At 37.6% G+C, this 21,808-nt stretch overlaps 1 protein-coding gene across 10 annotated transcripts; it reads right to left on the reverse strand.

Moving 5' to 3' along the window:
• Nucleotides 1-466: 466 nt before the first annotated feature.
• Nucleotides 467-20,139, reverse strand: atg10 (ATG10 autophagy related 10 homolog (S. cerevisiae)). 10 transcript variants are annotated; one of them, XM_027139378.2, is made up of 8 exons: nucleotides 19,740-20,139; nucleotides 17,990-18,089; nucleotides 16,171-16,299; nucleotides 15,924-16,034; nucleotides 11,674-11,806; nucleotides 11,460-11,557; nucleotides 9,136-9,233; nucleotides 467-853 (listed from the first exon to the last, which is right to left on the reverse strand). In XM_027139378.2, the coding sequence occupies exons 2-8, from the start codon at nucleotides 18,062-18,064 to the stop codon at nucleotides 754-756; spliced, it is 744 nt and encodes a 247-aa protein (XP_026995179.1). In that variant the 5' UTR covers nucleotides 18,065-18,089; nucleotides 19,740-20,139; the 3' UTR covers nucleotides 467-753. The 10 variants fall into 10 exon arrangements, with proteins under 10 accessions (XP_026995179.1, XP_026995178.1, XP_047660831.1 ...); XM_027139377.2 differs by having other exon boundaries at nucleotides 17,990-18,769; nucleotides 19,740-19,868; XM_047804875.1 differs by having other exon boundaries at nucleotides 17,990-18,330; nucleotides 19,740-19,848.
• Between the last annotated feature and the right edge of the window lie 1,669 nt (nucleotides 20,140-21,808).

A 21,808-nucleotide genomic window follows, 5' to 3' on the forward strand; every position in this document is an offset into this window, starting at 1 on the left:
TGCATAACAATGTGATGAACTGCAGAAAAATCATGCGATTAATCACAATTAAAAAATTTAATCATTGCCCTGCACTACTAAAAAGGTTGCCTGTAAGGAAATTTACAATTACAGCATTTGACAAACAAGCTAAAGTAAATAGTGCGGTAGCAGTTTTATGAGTATCAGTTTGATCAAGTAAGTTTATCAATTGGTTTGTCTGTGTTGAGTGATTTCTTAAATGACCTGTTTTATCCACTTCAGTCAAAGCTGTTGGTTATTAATCAGCACCAACAATAATGGAGACTACAGCAAGGGACAGAGATTCTTCCTTCATAGCCTCCCAATTAAGGGATCGCCTTCCCTTAAGACTCAGACATAGTCACACATATTCCAACATAGACACCATTTAAGCTGAATACCTGATTTAGTCAGGCAGTTCATTAGGTCACTGGGGGTTTCATATGTACAGAGACAAACTGGAATGTTTTGATGCTGCCAATGTAGTAAAAAATTTATTGTAATGTAACTTTAAAGAAAAAAAAAGAAATATAAAAGTAAAATATAAAAAAGACCAAAACAAAAAAAAGAAAACAGATAAAAATACAAATGATACAAAATCAAATGTTCTGATTACTCAGTAAAAATGAGTAAATTCTTTGATACAAGGTTGTAGTCTTAGGATGTCCTAGGAGTTTCTAGTGACTTTGTGCATGTCTTGTTTTTCTTTTCTTCACCATATGTCAGAAAACATATTAGATTGAGATTAATGAGTCAGTCAGGAGCAGTCAATGCTGTGTGGTAGCTAAGAGGCACATCCAATCCCACCACAGGTCCTACCACGCTCAGCCATGTGGCAATGTAGTTTACTTTCCTGTAAAAACATAAAAACATGAAATGGGAAAAATATACACTAACTTAGTAGCCTGTTGGGGTTGTTAAGATGTTTCAGCACAGTCCTTATAGTACACCAGAAAAACATTTTTTCTAGAAACACTGTATAATATTAGTAACCTATTATATTGGTGATATAGGAAAACACATGGCAAAGCACCAGGATCAGGATTTATACAGTGCTGTGGAGGCAGAATATATATGGCTGGTCAGACAATGTAGCCTCTCACCCACCCCATCTGTCATAGACTCTCCCTTTCTTCATGCAGGGTGTGCGCATGGTGCCACACCTGTGACAAATCCAACAACTTAAGATCTAACAAATGTATCAAACAATTCTAGCTCAAAGTGGTAAGTACAGTATTATTAATTAACAAGAAAAATTTAATCAACAAGAAAACTTTAGCAAGAAAACGTAATTAACAAGAAGTCACTTTTATTGTCACATCACCACAGCACATGTGCCTTGGTGAGTAAAATTCTTAGGAGCGAACTCCAGAAATTGCAGAAACAATTAACATACAGATAATGAAATTAACAGGTGAAAATGTGCAATATGCTCATACAGTCATATAGTCAGTACACACAGTGTACTATTAGACATGCTTACAGTAGCACTACACATCATATGCAATATGTACTTATGTATATATATAAATATATATTATATATAAAATATGATAAGGTGCAACAGATTGTACGGATACAGAAGTGTCATGGATGTGCATCCAGTGGTAACAGATAGATTATTGTATTAATTGCAGTGTCTGTATTGTCCAGTATGTATAAATGCATTGTGTATGTATAGTCCAGTGTTGAACTGTTGAAGGTAAAGTGCAGTGTGTGGCATACCATATTGTGGAAGTATGCTGTAAGGTGTATTAGTTTTGACTGTTAATTAGTCTGACAGCCTGAGGGAAAAAGCTATCCCTCAGTCGACTAGTGCGGGATCAGATGCTGCGGATACGTCTTCCTGAGGGAAGCTGAGAGAGAAGTCTATGGGACGGGTGGCTCGAGTCATTGATGATCCTCCAGGCTTTCCTTATACACCGCCTGGTGTAGATGTCCTGGAGAGAGGGAAGCTCACCTCCAACAATGTGGCTGGCAGTTCGCACAACCCTTTTCAGAGCTTTACGGTTGCCAGCGGTGCTGTTTCCAAACCAGGCAGTGGTGCAGCCCGTCAGGATGCTCTCTATAGTGCAGGTTTAGAATGTTCTGAGGATGCTGGGGCTCATTCCGAACTTCCTCGGCCTTCTCAGGAAGAAGAAGCGTTGATGTGCCGTCTTCAGCACATCAGTGTGTATGGTCCAGGTGAGATCCTCACTGATGTTAACACCGAGAAACTTAAAGCTGCTCACCCGCTCCACAGGTGTCTTGTCAATGGGGATGGGTTTGTGCTCTCTGCTCCGTCTCCTGAAATCCACCACCAGCTCATTGGTCTTGTCAATGTTGAGTGAGAGGTGGTTCTCCTGACACCATTTAGTCAGGGTGCTCACCTCTTCTCTGTAGGCCGTCTCATCGTTGTCGGTGATCAGGCCCATCACCATTGTGTCGTCAGCGAATTTGACGATGACGTTGGAGCTGTGTGTGGCTGTGTACAGGCAGTACAGGAGTGGGCTGACGACACAGCCCTGAGGAGCACCAGTGTTGAGGGTCAGCAAGGATGAAGTGTTGCTGCCCATTCTTACCACCTGACTTCTGCCTGTCAGGAAGTCCAGACTCCAGCTGCACAGATATCTGTTTAGTCCCAGAGTCTGGAGCTTCGCAACAAGTGTGGCCGGCACTATGGTGTTAAATGCTGAGCTGTAGTCCACAAACAGCATTCTCACATAGGTGTACTTATTTTCCAGGTGGAAGACAGCAGTGTGTAGAGTGAAAGCAATAGCATCATCTGTGGAACGGTCGTTAAGATATGCAAATTGTAGCTGCTGACTGCCTCACTGGATCCGCTACAATTTGCATATCTTATTTCCCAGAGCAGATGTAATCTCAGATGAGTCTCTCAAAACACTTGCTGAAGATCACTTGCTTGGGTGTGAGAGCAACGGGCCTCCAGTCATTTAGGCATGTGATTTTGTTTTTCGTTGGTATGGGCACAATGGTGGATTTTTTGGAACCACAGACAAACTTATTACTGTATGTTGGCTTTGTAGAAGCCAACATTCTGATTTCCGTTATAAGCTTAATAATGGTGCTTGCAAAGAATCATTATTGTGATTTTGCATACTTATTATTATTATTATTAATGGTGCTTACAAAGCATCATTAATGTTATTCTGCATACTTATTATTAGTGCTTGCAAATATGTATAATAATAAGTAGAATTCCATGAAATGTCAAAACACTTAGTAGTCACTTTTGTCCAAAGTATTCGCACCCCACGGGGTATTCACGTGACGTCACATGTAGCCCCGCCCCCAAAACACTGTTCTATGCAGTATAATAAGTAGAATTCCATAATGACTGCAGTTTTGACATGAAATGTCAAAACACTTAGTAGTCATTTTTGCCCAAAAGTATTGGCACCCCACCGGGTATTCACGTGGCGTCACGTGTAGCCCCGCCCCCAAAAAAAGCGAAAACATAAATTTTGCACAACATGAACGTGCCATATGTCAAAACACTCAGCCCAATGAGGAGAAGTGCCTCACGTGGGTTTTGGTGACGTCGCGTGACGTCACGTGTAGTCCCGCCCCCCAAAATACTGTTCTATGCAGTATAATAAGTAGAATTCCATAAAGACTGCAGTTTTGACGGTATTCACGTGACGTCACATCTAACCCCGCCCCCAAAATACTGTTCTATGCAGTATAGTAAGTAGAATTCCATAGTGACTGCAGTTTTGACATAAAATGTCAAAACACTTAGTAGTCACTTTTGATCAAAACATGTAGCCCCGCCCCCAAAATATGTGAAATCATAACTTTTGCACAACATGGACGTGTCATATATCAAAACACAGCCCAATGAGGGGAAGTGCCTCACGTGTGTTGTGGTCACGTCACGTGACGTCACATGTAGCCCCGCCCCCCAAATGAGCAAAATCATAAATCTTGCACAAGGACATGTCATATATCAAAACACTCAGCCTGATGAGGGGAACTGCCTCACGCGTGTTTTAGTCACGTGACGTCACGTGTAGCCCCACCCCCGAAATAAGTGAAATCAAAAAGTTAGCACAACATTGACATGTTATATATCAAAACACTCAGCACGATGAGGGGAACTTGCCATGTACAAGCACCATTCACATTTTCTTCAGGAAATGTACATTCTACTTAATGTGCTTGCAAAGCACATTCTTATTCTCTTGCATACTTATTATTATTATTATTAATGTGCTTGCTAAAGCACATTCTTATTCACTTGCATACTTAATAATAATAATAATAATAATAATAATATTAATGTGCTTGCAAAGCACATTCTTATTCTCTTTCATACTTATTAATGTGCTTGCAAAGCACATTCTTATTCTCTTTCATACTTATTAATGTGCTTGCAAAGCACATTCTTATTCTCTTGCATAATTATTATTATTATTATTCTTCCAGACACTTTTTCGGTGCGTAACTTGTCCCACAGCTTTTGTCCTAGACCCATAAATGAGGTGTCAAATCGACCGGCTCATTGAGGAGAGGTGTGCTATGGATTTTATAAGCGATCAGAATTCCAGTGTGAGAGCCGAAAACAAAGGACGGACGTGGATTGTTGTTTACACATTTCGGTCAGAAACGCATTTTGGATTAAAGCGTTTTGGATTAAAAGGCTTACATATTCCAGTTCCTTAGACTTAAAAAATCTTGGGGATTTTTTACAAGCATTTGTTTTGGAAAATATTACCCCAGTGAAGAAAGGTAAGCGCCGCCTATTTCCGGTGACTATCAACTTGGATTAAATTAGTATGATGGCTATAAATCATATTATGCTTTGTGTGTGGGCTTAATAAAATCCTGAGAGTCTAAGCTTTCAAACAATATAACATTTAACTGTGTATTTAATGCTTAAATCTAGTGGTTGCATGCCTTGGACAGCACGGCGGTCACAAATGTTGTTGTTTCTGCCATTTGTATAACTTTTTGTTGTTTTTCAGTGTAGTTTTTATAATTTTTTATTTCACTTTGAACTAATGTCCTTTTAAGAGCAGCAACGGCTCTTTTAAGAGCCACCCATTAATTAAAATTAAGCACATTTTTTCTTTGTCTCCTCACATTACATAATTATTTTTTAAACATATGACACGTATATCACAAAGAATGATAAGAATGACTTTAATATAATAAAGCTTGGGTATTGTTTAAAAAATTCACATTAGTGAATTAATACATAAAACCGCAAAGGCTTCCTCGTCTTCCTGGATGGCCTAGTGGCAAGCGAATCTGTTTAGCATGCAGACATTCGGGGTTCGAATACACCCTTGGGAAGTTTTTTTTTCCTAAAACTTTATAATAAAGGTTCATTAGTTGACATTAGTTACCACATTACTTAACATGAACTAATAATGAACTGCACTTCTACAGCATTTATTCATTTTGTTAATGTTAATTTCAACATTTACTAATACATTATTAACACCGTGTTAACATTACTTAATATACTGTGAACTAACATGAACAAAGAATAAACTTTATTTTAACAAAGATTACAAAATACAATTATTTATTGCTCATGCTTAGTAAATGTTAGTTAATACATTAAATTTGAACTAATGATCCTTATTGTACGTGATTATATTTTTTCCCAGTAAAATCTCTGATTGATGCTTTAGTTCAAGATCTTCATGGCGCTTGTTTCAGGAAAAGATAAATGGATTTTCAGGTGTGCTCTTTTGTTGCAGGTGAGAAACTAGTCTGCAAATATAACCATAGTAACTGTGTAGCCATACCCTAGCAACCATGTAGTGCACCTTACGAACCATATTGCAATATAAAGAAGCCATATCTCAGTTACACAACATAGAACACAACACGATGAGGGGAACTGACGTCACGTGTAGCCCTGCCCCCAAAATAAGCGAAATCAAAAATTTAGCACAACATGGACATGTGACATATCAAAACACTCAGCACGATGAGGGGAACTTGCCACGTGCAAGCACATTCACATTTTCTTTAGGAAATGTACCGTTCTAGTTATTATAATTATTCTTCTAATTATTCGTAACCACTTTTTGCCAAAAGTATTGGCACCCCACCGGTTATTCTGGTGACGTCACTCGACCCCACGTCACGTGTAGCCCCGGCCCCAAAACAAACGAAATCAAAAATTTGCACAACATTGACATGTGACATATCAAAACACTCAGCACAATGAGGGGAACTGCCCCACAGGTATTCTGGTCACGTCATGTGGTGCCGTTCATGTGGGGTCACATCATGTGGGGCAGTCACGTGACATCACGTGAAAATTAAAAATGAGGGGAACTGCCTCACGGGTATTCGGATCATGTCACGTGCTCATGTCCGCTCGCCTCCAAAAGTATTTGCACCCTAGCAGTCCAGTAGCTTTCACAATTTTTCTGTCCACTTGCCTCCAAAGGTAACACTGACCCTTATGTCACTAGCCTCCAAAAAGCACCGGCCTTTGCGAATACTTGCAACTTCCAACATCAAAGTTTGTCTCAACGAACTTTACAAATCTAGTTGCTAACTTGTGGTTATACAATTTGCACAACTATATAAATTATGGCAGTAAAATTTTAACAATTTTAGAGCATTGAGCCATGAGTGACTTAACTACCACCGGGTAGTTTGCTAATATTAGCTACTCCATCATGGTAATTAAAGCTATGTTAGCTTAGGTTGCTAATGTACCAACTAAAAAAATCTGGTAAACAACAGTCATCAATTACACTTAACACATTTCATACTAGAGTATTTCAGAATTTAAGGTCTGACTACTACATAAACAGTATGTAAGTTTTGGTGTTTGAATGTTCAGAGTTCAGTCAAATTCCACTGAACCCAAGGTAGTTTTATGAGCTTTGAGACTATGGGTGCTTTCACACCTGCCTTGTTTAGTTCGGTTGAATCGTACCAGAGTTCGATTGCTCATTTGGTGCGGTTCGTTTGGGCAGGTGAGAATGCAGCAATCAAACTCTGGTGCACACCAAAAGCAGACTAAACAAGCGGACCGAGACCTCCTTGAAGAGGTGGTCTCGGTACGCTTTCAAACAAACTCTGGTACAGTTCGTTTGCGGTCAGACCTGGAGTTGCGAGGAGGTGCGAAGCCTCATAGAAATTTGGTCTGATGAACATATTAGATCACAACTTTCAAAAACTCACAAGAACAGCACGATTTTCTCTTTATTTAGCAAACAGCTCAGGGACAGGGGGTTCTGAAAATTAAGACTTTGCATAGAGTGCTGTATACAAGCGATGTAGTAGATTACAACCACGAACATAATTGCAGCGCACAGTCGTCTCTCCATGGTGTATTTTCCTGTAATTTCCTCTTTTTGTTTACTTCCGGACTTTCGTTGGAATTTCCCACACGTTTAATTTGACCAATCGAGAAGCAGTTTAGGAAATACGCTCAAAGACATGTGGCCAATGAGTGATGTGGATGTTATCACATGACTGCATTTTGGTTCGTTTCAACTGGTGCGTAACAGAACGATCAGTGTGGTGTGAAAAGGAACCAAAACTGCTAAAAAGCTACAATGTATAATTTTTTGCTTTTGGTCTGGACCAAATGAACCGAACTATAGATGTGAAAGCACCCTTAGATACTGCAATCAAAGATGACTCAATCTTTGAAGCAAACATAACCAGAGACCTTGTTTTTCTTACACCATAAATTTGTTAAAAGATTACATTATGACTTCAATAGTGCTCAAAACTTTAAAGTTAAGGACTTGTAACTTGACTTGGAATTTGCCTGTCTTGACTTGGGATCATAAGAATTTGGTAAAGGTAAATACAAAAAAGGCTTACATTTTAGCAGCCAGTATGGATATGACTGGTGCAACTCTTTACTCCCATAACCTCTGGTAAGTGTTAAGCTTATTCACTTATAGTGTTAGTATGCAGTACCAGCTGCTGCATGTTCTCAAGCCAACTCAAGTGCTTTTTAAATCAAAATTTATATATTTTTAGGTCTTCTCAGCCTTTGAAGGCTTGTACCTATGCATCTATAAAGGATAGACAGCTTTCCCTCTGTGATTATGATGCTTTTATGGTTTTATGCAGAACCAGCTGCCCCCAAGCCAGTGTCCCCAAGCCAGCTTCAGTACTGATTTTGTTAGCAGATTTTTTTAGAATTTCTGAGAAGAAATGAAATTTGAGCTTTGCCGGGACAGTATTAATAGTTCTTCTCAGCTTATAAAGACTTGCTACTATGAAGAATGGAATCTTGTGAATATAATAATTTGTTGTTCTCCACTGTGATGAAAATCCTGAACAGAACAGCCAGGTTGTTCCTGAAGCCCTCCTTAGCATCCCACACACACCTTGGGCCACCCATTCAAATGAAATAGAGCACACTCAGGTTACCCCATATGTCACTAAACTTCATCCCCAGTCTACTGTAAACAGTATCCACTATAAAGAGAGAGGAAAGAAATAATGGGTGACATCATCCAATCACTCCTTTCAGTGGGAATTCTTGCACCATGTTTGTCTCCTTACAACATATTAGGTTTCCAGACAGGGTTGACTAAGTATCCTTTTAGGTCATGGATGGTGCTTTGGGTCCAGCGGAGTCCTCTCCAGCTGCCTAATAGCCCCCTGAGATTGTATATATTTGCTATTATTTCATAATCTGTCTTAAGATATTTTATTTAATTGTACCAACTCTTTATGGTATATCAATAATTTGATATGCTATGTCCAGTATAAATTTTGTTTAGAAAAAAATTCACTTAAAATTTGAGTTTTATTTTCTACATTAAGATTTATAATGTCACAAAGTCACAAAGTTCACAATGAAGGCTAAAGTTGAAGTAAAGAAAGTTGCGTGTTCAAATGCAAATGATTACACCTTATTTAAAAAAAAGATTTTTGTATACAAGTGAGCAGCTTTGACAAAATAGCTAAGTAACAATGCTGAGCCAAAATAAAGTACTGTTAGTTAAATAATAATTTAATGCATTAAATAGGATTAAATAATATGCAATATGAATTGTTGAGTTATATGCATCTCATTTTGTAAAACAATGTGAAAACCTCATGTGATATAATTTTGCAACCAAGCTGCAGTTTTCCTAGGATAATTTCAGATCATACCAGCCATAACCAACACAGACAGTAGCAAAATATTACCTTTTTTTGGTATTTTCCATTTTCAAAATGGGTCTCATGAACTCTTCAGTGTGACAAGGATGGAGCATAAAGAAAGGCTGGCCTAGTAAAGGGTGTTCCTGCACGCGCACACACACACACACACACACACACACACACACACACACACACACACACACACACACACACACACACACACAGAGATTTTTAATAACAAGTTTGATTATCTGCAAACTCACTGTGTTCTTTCTTGAAGATAAAACATTTCCATGTCCACATAAGCAATCAATCATTCAATCAAGCAGATTCCAAACTCTCCAACATGGGCAAGACCAAGGATGCCAGGGACAAAATTGTAGACCTACACAAAGCTGGCATGGGCTACAAGACCATTGCCAAGCATCTTGGTGAGACAGTGACAACAGTTGCCGGTGCAGGTGCAATTAATTACAAATGAAAGAAACACAAAATCTCACTTCATGTTGTTTTAATGATCATGAGAATGGTGAGGCAACTGGAACAATAGTCACCAAGAAAACAATTGCTAACACACTACACCTTGAAGGACTGAAATCCTGCAGTGCCAGCAAGGTCCCTCTGCTCAAGAAAGCCCTCTGCTCAATGTACAGGCATATTTGAAGGGTGCCAATGAACATCTGAATGATTCAGAGGAGAACTGGTTGCAAGTGTTTTGGTCGGATGAGACCAAAAACAATCTCTTTGGCATCAACTCAACTCACTGTTTTTAGAGGAAGAGGAATGCTGCTTATAACCCCAAGGGGACAGGACAACTTCACCACATCAAGAGAACCTCCTTCCCTCAGCCAGGGCATTGAAAATGGGTCGTGGATGGGTATATTCTAGTACGACAATGACCCAAAACACACGGACAAGGCAACAAAGGAGTGACTCAAGAAGAGGAATATAAAGGATCATGAGATAAAATCATGAGATAAGGACCAAACATAAAACCTTGTAAAAACATGTACTTCTAGTTTGGTTCAAATCTATATGACAAATCATGAATTATTTGAATAAAACCACTCCACCATTAAAATTGATGAATAACATCTGTTTTAAATTATTAAGATAGGACAAAAATCCTAGGAAAAGTTCTCAGAAATAAGTTTTGTATAATATGCAAATTACCAAAAATGGATGGTGCTAAAGGTATTCAAATTTATTCAATTCAACTCAAGTATATTTGTATAGTGCTTTTTACAATAGACATTGTCTCAAGGCAGCTTTACAGAACAAAAACATAGAGCAGGAGGTAAACATAAGGAATAATAAAAAAAATAACGAATAATAAAAGAAAAGAATTAACAGAATAAAAAATTCAAGATTATATATATATATATATATATATATATATATATATATATATATATATATATATATATATATATATAGTTCACAATCTGTATGTATTTATCCTCCTATGAGCAAGTCTGAGGTGACTCAGGCAGCACTGGCAAGGAAAAACCTCCCTTAAACTCCCTTAACATTTAGGGGTTAAAGAGAGAAGGCATGGGGATCTATTATACCTTACTGTACAGGGTTAGGGTTGAGGGATTGTGCATCAAGTTAAGAGCCATGCATCCAAGTTGTGTGACGATAGCTGTTTTACAATCTTGTCAAAATGCTTGACTAAAACTGATTGCAGCCAAGTCATTTCTGGTATCCAAATCATCATTATTATTATCATCATCATCATCATCAAACACCCACTTGCATATTATCATAGAGATGCAGTATATCAAGCTTTTGGGAAAACCCAAAAAATAAAACGACTCTCTTCAGTGCTCTTAAAGGAGTTGGATTTATTTCAACCAACTGAACTAGATACCAAATTTTGTCTTGGTCCTGGCTGCCTATGATCTAGCAACACATAAGCAACATAATCAGCTGTACAATTTTTTATTCAGGAAATGCACTTTCAGTGAAGGAATGGTCTCCTCAGGCTATGGACACTCTAATAATAATAATAATAATAATAATAATAATAATAATAATAATAATAATAATAATAATAATAATAATTATTATTATTATTATTTATTTATTTCTATAATAAATGCTTTAATTGCAATTGTCTAAAAAAACTGTTTGTTTATAGATCTACTAATAAATCATATGCTGTGGGATCAAACATAACCCCATTGCATTATCATAATGTTGCCAAGCAATAGTGTGCCCAGATTATTAGTCTTTGAATATTTGATTTTTTTTACTCAGGCCCTCAAAAATAAGAAAATATGTTCTTTTATGAAAACAAAGTACCAGAGGACATGGAAGCTAATGTCACACAGTTAATGATATGAATGTTATATTAACATTGCTACCTGTTGAGTCAGTGTATCCCAAGGTCCTTGTAGTAGTCTTTGTCTGTAGTTTGGGTGAATATTTTTCCAAACCTCATCAAGGGACAATGGCTGTCCATCTGTACAATGGGAGAGAAAAGAGCAAATAAAAGCTAACCAGACAACTGTAAAAAATCCTATGCAGCTCCTACCCATTCCAAATTAATTAAATAATTTGCATGAGGTAACAATATACCTAATGTAGATGCTCTGAAGTAGAGTGTTGGCACCTGATGACCAAAGGAGTATAAAACATGGTATTCATAGTGCATTAAAACTTGGCTTTGGCTTTCACATTCTTTATAAGCCCCAACAGCATCATCATCCAACTAGATAGAGAAAGAACAAATAGATGAAAGCAGAAGAAAAATTTAATTCTAAATTTATTATTATTAATAAAATTGGTTGTGGGATATATTTTGGGTGTAGGTTGTGGGATATTTTTAGGCCTAGAAGAATTTGTGAAATTGCAAAAGATCAGGTGGCATAAAAAGTAGTTTTGAGCACCATTTCTGTTATTGAATTAATATAGTAAGGTAACATGTCAAGTAGGAAAAAATGTTTTGCTGCATCTGTTAAGCATAAATCGGCTTTGTGTAGCTTGTAAACTAACAATAACATCCTTAGTTAAGTGTAGTAGCCTAGTGTTTAAGGTGTTGGGCTACTAATCGGAAGGTTGTGAGTTTGATCCCAGGTCCACCAAGCTGCCACTGTTGGGCGCCTGAACTTAACCCTCAATTGCTCTGTTGTATAAAAAGAAATCAGATAATGTAAGTTGCTCCGGGTTAAGGGCATCTGCCAAATGATGTAAATGTAGTTTGGCAAATATGTTATGGAAATGTAAATTGCCCAAAGAAACAGCAGGTGAAGCGTTTTGACTCTGGGAATTCATGATGAAGTCAAATCAGATACCTCTATATTTAAAAATGTGAAATCCATGAAAATCCTGCAAATTCAAGAAAAAAAAATGCATCATACTCCTTGTCCCAAGTGTTTGTAAACATGTGTAAACAAGCAGCTGCATGTATGCACCTAGTTGAAATTGGACTGACAACTTCACACCAAAGTTCTGAGGAGAGTTTTTGAAATCTAGCAATCACAATTTGGATCTTGGATAACAAGATAATCAATATTATTCATTTCACCTGTCTGTAAATTTGATGTTCTATGTCATTTAACACACCTTCATAAATACAGTGGTTCATAGACAAGCCTTCTCTCCCCACAATCCTCTGTCTGGTACAATTCCAAAGAAGACTTGCAGCAGCTATACAGTGTATTGCAGCTTGTTGTGTACTGAATTATAGGGTGTACTATTTTTTCCCCAAGGTTTTTGAATGCTGGGAAATTTTGTTGGTCAATGACTACATAATGAAATTCACAGTTTTTTGCTGTCACTTGAGATTTTTATTTTTATTTCATAATTATGTACATGCCTACAGTGTACATAATAAGCTTGCTTGGCATGCGTTGGATATTGGAAGACTCAAACATTGGATGTTGGACGAGATAAATCTGAGTTTGAGTTTCACCTTGAGTTTAAACCTTTCTGATGGGCAACACAACTGCAAACTGAGTACATATTCCATAAAGAAGCCAAATCATTCCAACCACTAGTGGAAGCATCAGCAGAAAACAATGCTTTACATACTAATTCAGCATCACAAGAAATACTTTATTTTCTGACTGTGACACACTGGCAGAATCTGCTACAGTTGCCATTAAAATGGTATAATAAATTCTTGGCTGTATTTTAATGTAAAGTGTTTTGTGTTTCATGCTTAGGAATTTATTGTTTTAAGCTTCCAATCTTGTTCCAAGGCTCTTAATAGTGTTTTCACTATATTTAGGAAATTATCACTGGTAATAATACACACAGAGCTCATATAGACTATATAGAATTATATAGAGAACATATAGAAATTCAACCTATCAGTGAGAAAGTTTACCAGAACTACTCAGATAGTTGAAATGTGGCCACATCTATATACACAATTGTTTGCGTTTTCACAATTATAAAAGATAAGGAAAAGCTTCTAATATTTTTTTATTATAATTATTTTTATGCAATATTCACTAGGGGTGTAACCTATTAGGACAATAGGAATGGAGAATAAGTAAAACCTAGAAAAAATCATATTTTAGTGAAAATCATATCACTTAATGTATGACTTCAGGTCTGGAGACCGGGGGGCCTACAGCATCGCCAGAGCCAATCTGAGGAGGGGAATCTGCAAAGCCAAACATGCTTACAAACAGCAGACTGAGGAGCATTTAAACTCTGCTGACCCCTGAAGTATGTGGCAAGGAATACAGGCTATCACTGACCACAAACCACCCAACACCTGCAACCAGTTCTGCCTCACTCCCCAACGAGCTTGACCTCTTCTACACTCGCTTTGAAAAGGGGAACATGGAGCCCTTGCTCAAAACAAAGCCGTTACCAGGTGAGTAGCCACTTACACTCTCCACCTCTGAACTCTGCGCCACCCTGGGAAGGGTGAATGCAAGGAAAGCAGCTGGCCCTGATGGCATCCCTGGTCATGTACTCAGAGCATGCGCGGGGCAACTGTTCTTGGCCCAGGCAATCGTCCCCACCTGCTTCAAGTCTGTAACCATCGTGCTGGTGCCAAAGCACTCCACTGCAACAGAAATGGCTGACTTTCGTCCCGTCGCACTCACACCTGTCATCGCTAAGTGCTTCGAAAGACTGGTCCTCACCCACTTTAAAGCCTGTCTGCCAACCAGCCTGGACCCTTACCAATTTGCATATCACCCAAATAGATCAACTGAGGACGCCATTTCCACGGTACTTCATTCTGCCCTGACTCACTTGGATAAACCTGACACCTATTCCAGGATGCTGTTTGTTGATTTCAGCTCAGCTTTTAATACAGTTAGCCCTTCCAAGCTAGCCCTGAAGTTGGAACAACTTGGCATCAGCACACAACTCTGCAATTGGACTCTGGACTTCATTGGATCACAGTCTGTTCGTCTGAACACTGTCACCTCCTCCAGTCTCACCATCAGCACTGGGGTCCCCATGGGATGTGACGACACCACAGTGGTAGGCCTGATTGAAGGTAACAACGAGATGGCTTACAGAGAGGAGATCCAGCACCTAGTAGAATGGTGTGAGAACAATAACCTGGAACTTAACACCAAAAAGACCAAGGAGGTCATTGTGGATTTCAGATGTGCTGGCAATCACACTCATCCTCCAATTCACATCAACGGAACTGCTGTTGAGCGTGTAGCTAGCTTCAAGTTCCTTGGAATACACATCTCTGAGGACCTCACCTGGTCTCTGAACTCCTCCATCCTGATCAAAAAGGCACAACAGCACCTATATTTTCTGAGGAGACTTAAGTCTCGTCTGTGCTACAGGATACTGGAGACCGTTTACCGCTGTACCATTGAGAGTATTCTCACAAGCTGCATCTCAGTGTGGTATAACAGCTGCACTGCTTCAGACCGTAAAGCCCTTCGGAGGGTGGTGAAAACCATTGGTATTAAACTACCCACCTTGGAGGACATTTTCAAAAAACGCTGTTTGCAAAGGGCGAGGGGCATCATCAAAGATCCCTCTCACCACAACCACGGACTGTTTACACTTCTCCCATCGGGCAGACGCTACCGTTGTCTCAGGGCCAAAACAAACAGACTGGAAAATAGCATCTTTCCCGTGGCTGTTTCTGCACTGAATAGCTGATATGGTGTTAACAATCACAATTGTACTGTCATTTTTCTTCTGTGTTTTGCACTATTTTGCACCACTTTAAAATAATGCATCCTTGCACCACCCAAAAACTATCATTACACTTATGTATGCCCATCCATATTTATTCTGCTTATTCTGTGTATATGTATATTTGTGTGTGTGTGTGTGTGTGTGTGATATTATATATATATATATATATATATATATATATATATATATATATATATATATATATATATATATATATATATATGCATAATGACATTCCTTTTGTACAGCTATCTGTCATACCAGTTCATACTGTAACATACTTGTATAAAAACAACACTATATTTACCCTTATTCAGTTAATGTACATATTACTACAAATTCTGTATAACCTCATACCCTTATTTATTACACTGCCACTTGTAAATAAGCCATCTATGCACCTATTCTATTCTATATTCTATTCTGGTTAAATGCTAACTGTATTTCATTTCACCTTGCACAATGACAAAGTTGAATCTAATCTAATCTAATGAACAATTAATAAATATAAACTTAAAAGAACTGGATCACAATATTCATACTTAATAAATATACAAAAATGACATATGGACATTGCTGAGAGCCAAGAGAGGCATCTTGATGACTTGATGGGTTTTTTTGGGGTGGTGTTGATTATTTAGCTTCTGTAACCTAAATGAACACAGAAACAAGCAGAACACAGAAATTACTTTTACCTCATCAGCTCCAGTCAGAGCACTGATCCCATCATCAGCTTTCTGGTTAAGCAAAGAAGACAATCTTCCAGGTATTATAGCAGTTTTTTTTATGTAGTCCTCTTCACCACCCTGAATCAGAGAAAGATTTTTCCATTAATCATACAATTTAAACAATGTCTTAAAAATATATATTAAAAAATTGCAGGCTATTTAATTTCCATGTATGCTATAAAATTCCTATATTAAAAGGAGAACTTAACCACACCTTGACCTTTGCCCAACTCCATCCATCTTTGATGACAGCTGAGTGTTGTAGAAATAGCTTGCAGCAGATATAGAAAGCCTTCTCATCTAAGTAATACTTAGAAATGTTTGACTCTTCTCCACTTGACATCTGAAAGGGACACAATCCTTTGAGACATAGCCTTTTACCTTTTTATCGAAGGAAAATTATGAATAAATCCATTCCAATTTATGTATATGGATGGGAGATATATTGTGCAAATAAAATGTATACTTTGTCTTTTCTACATTATAACAAAATGCAAATTAAAAAATACAAATCATTTTGAAAGTTACAGCATGACCATACTGAGTTTTTGCACAAATCGAGGTCAATAAAAACATGGTATGACAAGTTTGGTATGGTGGAACTCCAGTGGTCTTCACCGCATTGCAACTTCAATCCCAGTGAACACTTTAAGTTGACTCGGAACAGCAATTGTGAGCTAGGCCTTCTTATTCAACATCAGAGTTTATGCTCTTTTAACTAAATTGTGACAAACACAGACATACTTTAAAACCTTCCCACTAGAGTGAAGGCAGTCGTAGCTCCAAAGGGAGCATATTAATACCCATTAATTCCAAAGACGTTCATAAAGGTGTCCACATACTTTTGGTCATATAGTCGATTTATATTTAAAACAGCAAACTGTAAGGTCGATGATATACTTTTAACAAACAAGGTCAATGTTGATTTCTTCAAAACTAAATATTATTAAAATATATTTTATTTACTTTTGACAGTGTGAGTGACCATGTAGATCACATATGCTGTACTTGGGGCTGAGGGCCAACATTTTGAGTAGCACTTTAAATTTGAGGGGCTTTACCCTGTCAAAGGTCAGAAATCTTTGGCATGTGACTTCCTACTGGGTAGTTAATGGACTGTATGATGTTTCTTTCCTGTGAAGCTGTCCTATATGCCTACCAAATTTGGTGTATTCTGGTGAAGTATGACCTGCATAACACAACCTACACCACTCCCATATCCAAGCTTTTTCAGAAACTAATGACACAGAATGTTACATAGCTCAGAGGCACACACTAGCCACTCCGTTTAAGAACACAGATACACTTTTTTGTTTATCCAATCATGAAATCTGCATAAAATTTTGCAGATACATATCAAGAGCTCCAGTTCAGCTCAGAGAAGGAATGTAATGTAATTGACTTTTATCATGGTTTAGTGCCAGATGGGCTGGTTTGAGTATTTCAGAAATTAAAAGATTACTTTTTTCCCCATTCTGATCTTTGATCTGATTATAAATGGAAGATCTTTACTCTTATCTTAATGATTTGATGCACTGCACCAACCAGAGATATTTGTTAGTGCAATTATATTTCATGCAGTAAATTTAGTGTGGCCTGTAAGGACATACAGAGAATAATATGTTGATGACTGTATATGACAGATGTATCTTTCATTTATGATTTACTAAGCTGATTTTATGAATATATTTCCCATATATGAGATAGTGTGATCATGTCATCTACACTTCAGAAATGCTTGTTCAACCTATCTACTCTGCAATATTTGTGCATATATATTACACATTGCAAATATAAACTGTAAAATGCCGTTTATTTCATCTTAATTTAACATATGTTACAGGAAAGGATGCATAGGATAAATGTACCAACAGAATACAGTGTGAACATAGCCCTCAGAGCGAGCCTATGTTTGCTAGAAAAAAGTCCAAAAATTGAATCCAAAAATACTGAGAGTCATGTCAAGTAAAGTCATTCTCCTGTGCCTTTAACACCATTTGTCAGACAGAGTGGTTTGCAACACTGGAGCTCACCAGGGGACTGTTCTGTCTCCTTTCCTCTTCACCCCGTACACTGTAGACTTCAGATACTGCACAGAGTACTGCCATCTTCAGAAATTTTCTGATGACTCGGCTATAGTTGGTTGCATCAGCAGTGGTGAGGAGATTGAGTACAGTATTATTGAGTGAGTGGAACCATCAACAGCTCAATGTGACTAAAAACATTGAAGCTAGTGGTCGACCTGAGGAGGACTAAGGCACCTATAATTCCTGTTTCCGTACATGGGGACATGGTGAATGATTACAAATACCTATTTAATCCAGGTGTCTAACAGGAGTTCTTTGGACATGATGATGGATGATGCATGTTTTGCCTAAGAAAGGAGGAGAATACCATCCAACTGTCAATCACGGCTGTGGTCACACCATGCTATAGGGATGCTTCTCTGCAAGTGGTTCAGGCAACCTTTTTAAGATAGATGGTATCATGAAAAAAGAGGACTCTCAAATTTCTTGATGAAAATCTGGTGGCTTTTGCACACAAACTCAACCTACTAGAAAATTGGACCTACCAGCAGAATAAATACCTGACGCATATGGCACGAGTGTTCAAGCAAAGTTTCAGGTACAACAACATAAATGTTCTGGAATGGCCAATCAGAGCCCTGACCTGAACCCAAATGAGAATTTGTGGGGAGAGATGAAGATCTGGGTCAGGGCTAGGAGGCCTTCCGATCTCCAAAAACTGAAGGCTTTTGCAAAGGAATAGTGGGGAAATGTTCCACAGGAGACCTGTAGAAATCTGGTAGAGACCTACAAGAAGCATTTGCAGGCTGTCATTAAGATCAATGGCTTTCCTATTGATTATAAGAACATTGTAATATAAAGGGTATGAATAATTCTGAACATGGTGATTTTAGAATATAGCATAGAAACAGCACTAATTAATGTTGTAAATTACCTGTTACTGGCCTCTGATCAGGGTTGTGTATCCTTGCTGGTGTTACTTTATCTTAGTGCAGCTTTTAAAACCATTGACCATGCTACTCTACTTGATAGGCTAGAGCATGTTGTTGGTGTTAAGGGGACAGCCCTCTTCTGATTCAGGTCTTATTTGACTGATAATCATCTCCTGGTGTAATTATTCATAAACATGGTATTAGCCTCCACTGTTATGCTGATGACATGCAGTTATATGTTTCAGCCAAATCAGAAGATAGACACCAGCTTATTATGATTGACGAATATGTAAAGGAAATTAGACAGTAGATGCTTACTAATGTAAGTACCTAATACCTGAGCTAATACCTTTTTGTTTTTTATGATCAATCACCCCTACATTGAGCAAAAGGTGCAGGCCATTTGGTAGTACCTTAAGCAAGGGGCAGAGCTTTTTCTTACAAAGCTGAAAACACATTTGTTCAGTCTAGCCTTTCATAAATAGCTTTTCTTTGGTAAAGTAGCAGATATGGAAGATTCATGAGCATAGTGTTCGGTGAACTGGGATGTTTGGATGTTTGTATGTTGTCAGGGTGGCGTCGAGGAAACTTTTATTTTATAACGTACTCACGGCACAGAACCTTTTGTAGACTAAAGCGGGTATTTCAATATATTAAAAATGTATGGTAATTTCTGCACACAGTATATAGTGGAAATTTTAGTTATGATTAACATTCCTCGCTTAATTGTGATGGCGAGGACATTTCACACTCTGAACCTGTTTTCCTCGTATTTACTTCCTGGTGCCAAGAGAAATTTACCAGAGTATACCAGTCTTACTTACCGTGGACTTCTTCAAACAAAATTCTTGACAAAATAACTTTTAGAAACGCAATTCTGTTAAAAGAACAGTACCAACTTGCGTCGGCCATTTACTTCGGCCATTGTACAATTTTGTTTACCTAACGGCATCCCATGTAGGTGTCTGCGCATAAACGGAAGTGCGAATAGCCCCTGACATGCGATATGAAATGAGATAGGCTACCATTGTTTTCAGATACATCTATAAACATAAATGTTAAATTCCAACAGCCTTAGAAAAAATGTAATTTAAAAAATATCTTCCGATGTCATTTTTGAACGGAAGAAAGGCGGGATATATTATTATTTGAGCTACATCTCTGAAAGAAAAAAAGTCCCCCGTTACCCCCTTTAAAAAATCATGACGTTTTCACAAACGCGCCATTTTGAGCAGCTACTGTGTGTTTGTGTGTGTGTGTGTGTGTGTGTGTGTGTGTGTGTGTGTGTGTGTGTGTGTGTGTGTGTGTGTGTGTGTGTGTGCGTGCGTGCGTGCGTGCGTGTGTGTGTGTTTAGGCATTCACTAAATTCCAGGGGCCAGTTGTTCAAAAAGTTTAATCTGGATCAAAATGATCCGGATTTGGAAATCCCATTTTTTCTTATTCAGGATCAGGTAATCCTTCTTACTTTTATGCCGGTTTTTCAAAGCAACATTGGTTTGGATCACCCTGATCCAGATACACCGTTTACAAGATTACCAAATCCGGATTACCTGTGCTCTAAATGGGACAACATCACAAAGTGGGCTACCAGCTATGTAAAGAACAGGTTGAAGAGCCAACATGGGGTCACTGTAAGAGTTTTTTATTTTGAGACAAAACCCAAAAATAACATAATTTCTTTTATGACCCCTCATCTGAGTCATAAAAAATAAATATACATTAACAAATACATTGTGGATATTTTGAAAACATCTTAAAAAATTAAAATGGCTAAATGTCCAATAGTTAACAAAATAAAGAATGTTCAGGGTTCTTTTTCATCTGAGGAGGAGAGATCAGCATTTCCAAGCTCTTCTTTTAGGATGCGGATCTGAAGTTTTGTTTTGAAGTTTTGCTTCAATAAAAGTATATACACTAAATGATACAAATGTATTATTTGACCCATTTTAAAGTTTTACTACATTTTTCTCCTGGAATCTACCTTGAAATCCTACCCCCTGTTGGGATCAGGATAATCCTGTTTTTTGGATCAAAGTTATCAAAATCCCACTGACAAGTTTTGAACAACACATACTGATGGTTTGATCCAGATTAAAACTAGGATTGGATTCTGTAATCTAATCGGATTTCAGATTCGTTTTTTCCCTTTTGAACAACCCATTTTCAAGATTTGATCCAATCCGATAACCAAAATCCGATCAGCTTACCTTTGAACAACTGGGTTTCGTTACCACGACGTAAAGTGGGCGTGTTTCCAGAGGTCTTGGAAAAACGCCCTCTTTCAAAAAAAAAACAACAACAAAAAAAAAAACAGCTACGGAAGGAAAACATACTACGGAAAGACAAAACAGTCATACAGGTAGATTTATTTTAGAAAACAAATACAGGTCCGTAGCCAGCCTATTGAAAGGGGGGGTTCTTTTTTTTTTCAAAAAGTGGACCTTTTTGCAGTTTTTCTCCTCCTTTTGTATTTAATTATATATATTTTATTAATTCTAATATTATTCTTATTGAAAGTATAAAAATATATTTGACCCCCTATGCAATGTGAACTTAATACCACAATACAGAATACAGGACAATATTAACAAATGTGTGTTTAACCCTCCTATTGTTCTCCTATACAAATTAGGAGCGCTGAGTCAACTTGACTTTGACTGCTTATAAAAAATGAAGTATATACGATAGCCCTTTTTTTCACCTTTTTAATCTAACTTGTTTCCAACATAACATATATTTTGCAAAACAAAATAAAAAATATATATATTTGGTATAATAAACCTTATTTATATACAAAAATGCCTCATTTTTTAGGAAAAAAAACAGAAATTTTGAATTATTTTCACTATAGAGGTACACTGTAAATTATTTGACTGTAAATTCACAGTAAATT

The sequence above is a fragment of the Tachysurus fulvidraco genome, chromosome 20, assembly GCF_022655615.1.
Source record: "Tachysurus fulvidraco isolate hzauxx_2018 chromosome 20, HZAU_PFXX_2.0, whole genome shotgun sequence".
In the NCBI taxonomy this organism is placed as follows: domain Eukaryota; kingdom Metazoa; phylum Chordata; class Actinopteri; order Siluriformes; family Bagridae; genus Tachysurus; species Tachysurus fulvidraco.